Genomic DNA, 9,993 nt, shown 5'->3' with positions numbered 1-9,993 from the left:
ACCCCCCCTAACTCCTTTTCCTAGTCCATTCCATTGAGAGCCATAATTATTTAGCTTCTCTGATGCTGTGTTCTTTAGCTTCTCTGATGTTGTGTTTTTTAGCTTCTCTGATGCTGTGTTATTTAGCTTCTCTGATGCTGTGTTACTTCGCTTCTTTGATCTCGTGTTCTTTAGCTTCTCTGATCTTGTGTTCTTTAGCTTCTTTGATCTTGTGTTCTTTAGCTTCTCTGATATTTGGAGTAAAAGCAGGTAGCAAGCTATAACGCACTGACAGTTTGCTGGAATGGGGAGATATTGCGGTAGTGAGGCACTGTCATAGGGAGCTTTCACATCCTGCCCTGGATGACTTGGGAAGTTTGCTTGTTCATGGAAAATTGAGCATTCCCTCCTCCTTATCTCCTCCTTTCCCCCTATTAAGTGCAAAGTGAGAGAAATGGCCAGGAAAGGAGAAAAGGGTTGGGGGTTGAATTTCCTGACTGTTTGCAGGAGTTATTTGCACTGGTGGGGTGAATGCTAGTGCAATAAATGAGAGGGAAGAAGTGCATTCACACACACAGTGGTAGACAATACCGTTGCACAGCCAGGGCCGGTGCCAGACTATTTTGCGCCCTAGGCAAGGTGAGCTATTTTCACACACACACACCCCAAAAAATGCCGACTTTGATTTTTAAGAAAATGTTTCCTGGAAAAAATAAGAAGCACAAAACTTGAAACTGCTAAATTTATTTTAAAGTGCAAGAAATACGTCATGCCAATTATAGCAAACAAATTGGAAAGGAACGTCTATGGGTCTAAAATGCATTATTTAATAGGAATATCACCTCCAAATCATCCCCCCCAACTCACGCACGCGCGCACACACACACTTAGCATCACTCACTCCAAACAAACACACGCATGAACACATGCATTCACTCAAAGACCCCATGCACCCCATTCACCCATACATTCTCTCTCTCTCTCTCTCTCTCTCTCTCTCTCTCTCTCTCTCTCTCTTCCGGGCGCATTCCGGAAGTCCAAACTTGGAGCCGCCCCATCCCCACCCCAGCGTCCCTGGCTTCGCTTTGGCTGGGCGGGCGCGGGGCGCCATCTCGCCTGCCCAGGCCCAGCTGAATCCTTGGGCCGGCCCAGCTCACAGCCAATGCGCGTGAGTGCTGCACTGTGCCCGGCGCCCCTCTTAGCTTGGCGCTCTTGGAGCTGGACACACACCCTGCGGCCGGACATGTCCTCCTTTTTGGTTTCCAAAATATGGTCACCCTATATAAAAAGCACAACCAGGATAAAACCGCACAGCAGAAATTGATATAAGATTAAAATACAGGATTAGAACAGTAAAATTTAAATTTAAGTTAAAATTAAGTGTTAAAATACTGAGAGAATAAAAAGGTCTTCAGCTGGCAACGGAAAGAGTACAGTGTAGGTGCCAGGCGGACCTCTCTGGGGAGCTCATTCCACAGCCGGGGTGCCACAGCAGAGAAGGCCCTCCTCCTAGTAGCCACCTGCCTCACTTCCTTTGGCAGGGGCTCACAGAGAAGGGCCCCTGGGGATGATCTTAAGGTACGGGCAGGCACATATGGGAGGAGGCGTTCCTTCAAATAACCTGGCCCCAAACCGTTTAGGGCTTTGAATGTTAATACCAGCACTTTGAATCGGGCCTGGACCTGGACTGGCAGCCAATGGTAAAAGGACTGGCATAATTACTTACTTATACCTAGGGCAACAAAATTTAAAAAAAAAAAATACAATTTTTTGTCACTGTTTTATGCATTTTTTAATAAAACTGTTATAAGGGGAAAATGCAAATGCAAATATTTATTGAAAACAATTTTTAATCACCCTCCAAAAGATTATAAGTCAAAATAAGATATTCTCTACTGAAATTATGTGATCTCGAGAGCATGTGTTTCAATTTTGGGGGTGCCCCCCTTCCCTTGGTGCCCTAAGCACGTGCTTATACTGGGCTAGTTGCAATGATCTTTGGATTGAGCAATAAACATTTCAAGGAGGCTTCTGTTTATTAGCAGAGCAATTCCGCAGTCCCAAGGAAGTGTCTCAGGGGCGTCCCTCCTTCTTGCCAGCTAGAACCCATCAGCACTTAGGACAGGACAGAGCCTCTGAGATGGGAACATTCCCTGAATTGAGCTCTTTGTCCTTATGATTGCTATGTAAATTGTGAATTATCCTGTGCTTCCTTCAGCAGTTAAAAAAAGGCACCTATGTTGAGGCTTTGCTGGCCACCTAAGTGGCCTCTATGGTAGCACCGTCCCTGTGCACAGCTATGGGCCGAACAAGACATGCTGGTGCAACCACAAAAGGACCCTGCCACCTACTCCCTTCCCCAAAGGTCCTCCTATGGATCACTCTTTTTCTCAACCCTGCTAGCAGCCAGGAAAGAATCTTCATTATCAAGGTCACAAGGAGGGGATCTACACTAGTCAAGTTGGAACGTGTCTTACCGTTTTTAAGTGTGCGTTTGGTAGTATTTCGCCACATGACGTTCAGTTTGTGACGTTTTATTGTTGTCTGTTCTCCGGTTTTTATTTTGAACTTCTCTGAAATAAGTCATTCTATTTGGTATGATGTGGCCGATTTCATCGTATTAAATGGGTTTCCTGTAGTTCTTAATTAGCCAATCACATTCCTGGGGGGGGGGCATGTTTAGGTAATTTCCGCGCCCAAAGTTGGAGCCGTGTTTTTTTTTCTTTCAAGCCTCTTTTTTGCAGACACTTTTAGTTTCACTTTTGGGAGGCTGCTGGCTGGATCGTTTGTAAGTGGGGGATTCTCGGAGAGAAGAGGAAGTGGGAGGGGAAATTGGCAGCCGGGGAAAAAGAACAAACAGATTTCTTTTCTTAGTGTGGCCGAAAGGAATGCATTCCCATGGAAAGAGAAAAGTAAGTAAACGTTTTAAAAACTGCTACGTTTTAAATCGTTCAAAAACAAAACGTTCAATGACTGTAAAAACAACGTTTCGTATACTAGTGTAGATCCCCTCTAGGATTTGTGTGAGTGACCTGGTTCACACAACACATAAAGCCAGATGTGATACTGGCTTTGGGGGCATGGGCCACACACACACACTCTGCGTTCTCACAACGTGACAAGCCAGAGTATGAGTTGAGTGTGGGATGTCTGTGAGGGTTGTTCATGGTTAACAAACATGAGAGAAAGGATTGTTTAGACACTTCCTAAGAACGAAAGCGTTAATTATCCCCTTTCGGTCACCCGAGGCATGGATTGCTGGTTCTGAGCTTCTTCTGTGAATATGTCCTCAGAGGCTTTCTCAAATACCACCTCAGGTAGATGCATTTCCGCAGACCTTGGCCTTTCGCAAGGTGACCATCTCTTCTCACCCTCCTCTTAAAAGTCGATTCTCGCTCTCCCAGTTTTGTCAGTTCAGAAAGGAAAACGAGACGTTGATATGATCATAAAAATATTCTACAACAGGGGCTGGCGCAAGGTGGATTGGAATATCCTTGTAGATCTATAGGCGATTTGAAGCAAGGATTCCCGACTCACAACAGAGACAATGAAAAGGCTGTTTTTTTCTGCTAAATTAGGCTGCTGAAATTGAGAAAGCTTGCGGGGGCGGGGGGAAACTAGCAGTCGATTTGTGTGTGTGTGTGTGTATGTGTGTGTGTGAAGGGAATTGTGTGTGAACTCTAGTTCCTGGCTGACGCATCCCCAGGAGGGAGGGAATGAACGTTATCACCAATTACACCTCTGTCTCATCACGTACACACACAAATATATGTGGATTTGAAGATATGCAAAGCTGATTCCCAACTGCTCTATATAGTACTTACATGTGTTTTTCTTTTCTTTTTTACATGCCTGCAGGTTGTTGAGAAAATCCCCGTGCTTCACATTTCCATTTTACTGACCCGGCCTTCTGAACTGTCCATCATGGCTGTTGGCTTCAATGGTAAGTGTTTAGAGGATACCTGCAAGAAAGGTCATAGCTAGACCTAAGGTTTATCCCTGGATCTTCCAGGGGTCAAACCTGTTCATCCAGGTGACACACAGGGGATCCAGTGCTCAGGCAGGGGCGAACCCTGGAAGATCCCAGGATAAACCTTAGGTCTAGCTGCGGCCAAAATGTTCAGGGTTCCAGCCAGCCATGCCTTTTTCCAGGGGACTCCATTCCGTTGAGTCCACATGCTGCCTCCAAGTATCAGCAGGTCAGGATGGAAGGGTTGCAGAAGTACACCCACCCCCCTAAAAGAAGAAAAAAAATTAGAAGAAAAGTCTTCTTTGTGTGTGTGTGTGTGTGTTTATTTAAAAAACAGCCTAGTGAGAAATAAGCTTGCTCAGTGAGAATGGAATGTTGTCAGAGAGGGGGCAGGGGGAGAAAGAAATGGAGTATCTTGGAAAAGGTAATGGCTGGCTGTAGTTGCACTCAAGACTGCAACGTTTTTGTGGCAGGTCCCTCTTGCGTAGCCTTAAAGCTAAAGTCAATTTCCCTGTTTTCAACTCCAAGTTCTTCCCTCCCACTATTTAAGAAATTACAAATGCCAAGGTTGTTAGAAAAGTTGCTACTTTTCCCACAGTTGCAAAGAAGATCATGGGGAATATATGGGAATGGGGATTGTGGTTTTGGTGGAGGAAATTCTCTTCACTGAAGCTACAAAGTTGACTTAGCCAGGAAGAAACTATTTGCATTTCATGACGTTCTCTCATTTCCTGGGTTCACACAACATGATAACCCACACTCAGTGGTTGAGTGTGGGTTGAGTGTAGGTTGGCATTGAACCAGATGATACTGTAATTCTATCATATTCAGAAGTAGGACACAGGAGAGCTCTTTGGTCTTATTATTATTATTATTATTATTATTATTATTTATTTATTTATTTATATAGCGCCATCAATGTACATGGTGCTGTACAGAGTAAAACAATAAAATAGCAAGACCCTGCCGCATAGGCTTACATTCTAATAAAATCATAAAAAAACAATAAGGAGGGGAAGAGAATGCACCAAACAGGCACAGGGTAGGGTAAAACTAACAGTATAAAAGTCAGAACAAAATCAAGTTTTAAAAGCTTTAGGAAAAAGAAAAGTTTTTAGCTGAGCTTTAAAAGCTGCAATTGAACGTAGTTCTCAAATGTTCTGGAAGAGCGTTCCAGGCGTAAGGGGCAGCAGAAGAAAATGGACGAAGCCGAGCAAGGGAAGTAGAGCTTTGGGTAAACAACAAAAGACTAAAATCCTTTTTTCTACAAGGCATATTCAACATAGGTGACAGATTAATGACCATGTCATAGAACAGCTTTGATTGTAGAAATATCTAAGTGTAATATTCCAGACATCTGGGTCATGGAGAACAGTCTGCATATGTTATTGGGAATGTGCAAAGAACTGCAGCCACTACTCTTAGGTTTTTCTTTTCTAAAGGAGGGTTGCATATACCAGCAGCGATCAAAGTTTCCCGGAGCAAGGCAGTAGCTCCAGCTATGTACGGCTCCCAACTGTGCATACACAAAGATTTTCGTTCCCTAGAAGCAACACAGTCCAAGTTTTTGCATACTATCTGCTCTCTTCCTACTGCCCTCCTTAAAGTGGGATCTGGAATGCTCCCACAATTGATTACATGCAATTAGCTATCAGTTTATCGTAATCTAATTGGCTGAATCTAAATCTTAACCCTTCTGGTTTAGCGTCCCTGATCCCACTAGGTCATTTTTGCTCTAGCTGGGCGAGAGCTTTCAAGGAGAAATTGCAGCGATACGGATTCTCCCCCCACCCCCAGCTCTACTACATTTGGGATTTTTGAGAGCGAAAGAAACAGTTGAGCCACGGATCTGGATTGACAGAGCAAGGACTCAGTGCTACCTGGCAGCTGGTAATTACAATAAAAAACATTGCTCCCGTAGACTATCTTTAAGCTCTTGAAATCTCCAAATACCGCAGGACTTTTACTCTGGCTCGTTTCAATGTTTTACCACCAGCTCTTTGGGAAGGGAGATATTTTCGAATCTCCTTACTCTCAACTGGTGTGTCCCTGCCAATCGGGCATGGCTGAAGCAGTCGAACATGTCTTATTATGCTGTCTATATTACAAGAACATTCGTTCCCATTATATTGCTCCAATTTTATCAAAATTCCCAGGTAGATCTGATCAATTTTATTCCTCCCTTCATCTCCCAGACTCTGCCAGTGAATTCACTCTTAAGGTGGGAAAACTTTGCAGCCAGGCATGTCCTCTTAGGAATCAAATGATTAAATCCATTATAATTCACTCTAACGTTAGAGGATACTAACAGACACTGACTTTGAAGTTAATTTGGATCCCAAAATTAACTTCAAGGGCAACGGTTTGGAATGCAGCCAGGCGCTTACTCAAGGGCAGGTCTGCTGACATTGCCAGCAGACACGTCAGAGGGTGCGACTTTACAGTAACCCTCGTGGTCCATATTTGCAGGCACAGTGCATAGTTGAATTATGGAATTCTTCGCTTGGAATTAACTATCCCAAGGTGTAGTGATGGCCATGGATTTGTGTGGCTTTGAATGCAGATTAGACAAATTCATGAAACATGGGGGTGGGGTGGGGTGGGGCACTGCCATGAAGGGACGGATAGCTGTGGGCATTCAATGGGTCTGACTAAGGAGTAGGGGCTTTGCGTGGCTTGTATGCTTGCTAGACTATATAAGGTGCCAAGAGGCACCTTATATGTACTCCAAACACCAATAAAAAGTGATAATTATCAAATAGGAGGAAAAAAAGGAAAGGAATCTCTTGTGCAAGCACTGAGTCATTACTGACTTTTGGAGGGACGCCAGCTTTCGCTGACATTTTCTTGGCAGGCCTTATAGCGGGGTGGTTTGCCGTTGCCTTCCCCGGCCGTTATTACCTTTCCCCCAGCTAACTGGGTACTCATTTTACCGACCTCGGGAGGATGGAAGGTTGAGTCGACCCGAGCCGGCTGCCTGAAACCAGCTTCCTCTGGGATCGAACTCAGGCCGTGGGGAGAGTTTCAGCTGCAGAAACTGCTGCTTTACCGCCCTGCGCCATTTATTTACAATTTGTAAAGATATGTAAAACAATCTCAAGGTGGTTAACAATCACGATGTTGGGTACTGTAATAACCAATAATATATACCAAACATGAAAGAGTACAATTATAATACGGACCAACAATATTACGGACTTTTATAACACTTGGCACCTGAGACAATACCATCAGAATAAGGTATATACAGAAATAGGGTTTCTTCTCATTTTCTATTCTTATCAGCATTGTCAATGCATTGAATGACAGGAATTTGCAATTAAACTTCCCGTTTACGCTGTTCCAGCTTCTTCGGACTCAACGCCATATCAGGTAATACACTCATTAGAACTGCTTCTGTCTCGGGGAAACAATCCCTCCAGTAAAACTCGGCTTCGTTATTTATTATAGTCTTGGACAGACTGCGAGCCGCAGTTTGGTATATATTATTGATTACTACAGTACCCAACATCGTGATTGAGACACATCAGTTTGTTTTACATATCTTTACAAATTGTAAATAAATGGGTTATTTGATAATTATCACTTTTTATTGGTTTTGGACTAGTTGTGTGCCTCCTAGCACCTTATATAGTACTACTTAATAACTACTGCCTTCTATTACTTTTGTATGCTTGTTAGTCACATCTGGGGGTGAAGCGAGCAAGGGCGACTGCTTGTCACATGCATGGGAAAACATACATGTAGATAATTTGGATGTCCAAATCCTAATTAAGATCCAGATCCAAAGCAGGTCAGATCAGGTCCAAATTGGGCTGAGGCTGAAGCGGGTTGGGGGAGTCCATGCAAAGCCCTAATTTATATTCTACCATTTTTTCATCTTCCAAGGAATCCAAGGCTGGCTGGGGAATGCTGGGAGTTGTAGGATTTTCTCTCTAAATATGCATAGGATTGTGCCCTTAAATGATTTGTATTCAGCATCTCAGCCCCCAAATCTCCTAGAGCAGATTATATATAATCAGTATTACCAGACAGTCCCTGCCTGCAAGCTTATAAGACATGTCACTCTAGGAAAGGAAGAACAGGGAGAGAAGATGAGGAAATAATAGGTGTTTCAGCAAGGCTGGTCGATGGTAGAATGGCCCTGGTCTCCCTCTCATCTCCTTCAACAGAGTCCACTGGAATTGCTGGTTGGGGTGGTGACATTATTATAATGCCATTAAGTTGTGGCTTAATTATTACACATTGTTTCTTGTTTCTTGAGGTCTAGGAAACCTTCAAAACCAAACCCATATCCAAGAATTCATACTGCTGGGTTTCTCAAACCACCCTGAGTTACAAACCTTTTTCTTCTTGGTGTTCTCCATCATTTACATGTTGACCTTAATAGGGAATCTGGTCATACTTCTGCTCATCATGGCTGACAGCCATCTCCACACCCCCATGTACTTCCTTCTCGGCAACTTGTCCTTCATAGACCTTTGCTATATGACCTCCACCGTTCCTCAAATGCTGGCAAACTTCCTCCGGGATAGAAAGGCCATCTCCTACGCTGGGTGCATGGTCCAAATCTTTTCCCTCATTTCTTGTGTAGGGTCAGAGTGCTTCCTCCTAGCGGCGATGGCTTACGACCGATTCGTCGCCATATGCCACCCGCTACTGTATATGGTCATTATGAACAGAAAGGTTTGCCTCCAGATGGTGGCTGGGTCATGGCTTGGTGGTCTCCTGAACTCCCTTGTACACACGCTCCTGACGTCTACCTTGTCCTTCTGTGGGCCCAAGGAGATCCGCCATTTCATGTGTGACGTTCCTCCACTCTTGGAGTTGTCCTGCACAGATCCAGCCCTTAATAACATTGTGCTTCACGCAGCCAGCGTGTTCATCGGCATCAGCCCCTGCGTCTTCATCATCGTCTCCTACGTCTTCATAGCTTTAGCCATCCTCCGGATCCGTTCGGCCGAGGGTAGGCACAGGGCCTTCTCCACTTGCACGTCCCATCTCACGGTGGTCATAACGTTCTTCGGAACAGCTTTGTTTAATTACAACCGACCCAATGCAGGCTATTCCTTGGATGTGGACACATTGGTCTCAACTCTGTACTGTATCGTCACCCCCATGTTAAACCCAATCATATACAGCCTACGGAACCAAGACGTGAAGGCAGCACTGCAAAAACTAGCAAGTAGAAAACAGGATGTATTCTAAAATGGGGCGGGCAGAAGGTATTTATTTATTTATTTATTTATTTATTTATTATAAATAAATTTCCGAGCCCAATTCAAGGTGCGGGTCTTAACCTATAAAGCCCTACATGGCTTGGGACCACAATATCTGATGGAACGCCTCTCCCGACATGAACCTACCCGTACACTGCACTCAACATCTAAGGTCCTCCTCCGAGTGCCTCCTCCGAGGGAAGCTTGGAGGATGGCGACAAGAGAGAGGGCCTTCTCAGTGGTTGCTCCCCGACTGTGGAATGATCTTCCCGATGAGGCTTGCCTGGCGCCAACGTTATCTTTTCGGCACCAGGTCAAGACTTTTCTCTTCTCCCAGGCATTTTAACAGCATTTAACAACGTTAAGTTTGTTTTTAATGGACCCCAGAATTATTGTTTTTAAATGGATATTGTTGTTTTTATGTTTTTAAAATTTTTTGTATACTTTTTATGTTTACTATTTTTAATTGTTGTAAACCACCCAGAGAGCTTCGGCTGTGGGGTGGTATATAAATGTAATAAAATAAATAAATAAATAAATAAATTGCATACACCCCCACCATTTTTCCTCCAAGGAACCCTAAACTAACAAGAACCACACAAGATTTCTCAAGGCAAATATATGCTTCTTCCTGAGGATGAAAGCTGAGAAGAGCTCTGGAAAGGGCTACCGCAGTGCAGTGCTTTCAGAAGAGCCCAGGACTACAGGCAGAAGGGACTGGTGGCACCAATTTTGGTACAGCGGAGATTCCATTCTGAGTTTTAGTTACCTCCAGCCACAAGCATCAATGAGCTGTTCAAGGTCCTGGATCCATTCTGGGGCTCA

General features: G+C 44.1%; 1 protein-coding gene across 1 annotated transcript; it reads left to right on the top strand.

The window, feature by feature from the left end:
* Positions 1 to 3,903: 3,903 nt before the first annotated feature.
* Positions 3,904 to 9,157, top strand: LOC134410273 (olfactory receptor 5V1-like). Its single transcript, XM_063143460.1, has 2 exons — positions 3,904 to 3,922; positions 8,220 to 9,157. Exons 1-2 carry the CDS (start codon positions 3,904 to 3,906, stop codon positions 9,155 to 9,157), a joined length of 957 nt encoding a protein of 318 aa, XP_062999530.1.
* The last annotated feature ends 836 nt before the right edge of the window (positions 9,158 to 9,993 follow it).

This window comes from Elgaria multicarinata, chromosome 17 (genome assembly GCF_023053635.1).
Source record: "Elgaria multicarinata webbii isolate HBS135686 ecotype San Diego chromosome 17, rElgMul1.1.pri, whole genome shotgun sequence".
In the NCBI taxonomy this organism is placed as follows: domain Eukaryota; kingdom Metazoa; phylum Chordata; class Lepidosauria; order Squamata; family Anguidae; genus Elgaria; species Elgaria multicarinata.
The sequence above is the reverse complement of the archived record's forward strand: the minus strand, read 5'-3'. Positions and strand labels throughout refer to the sequence as shown.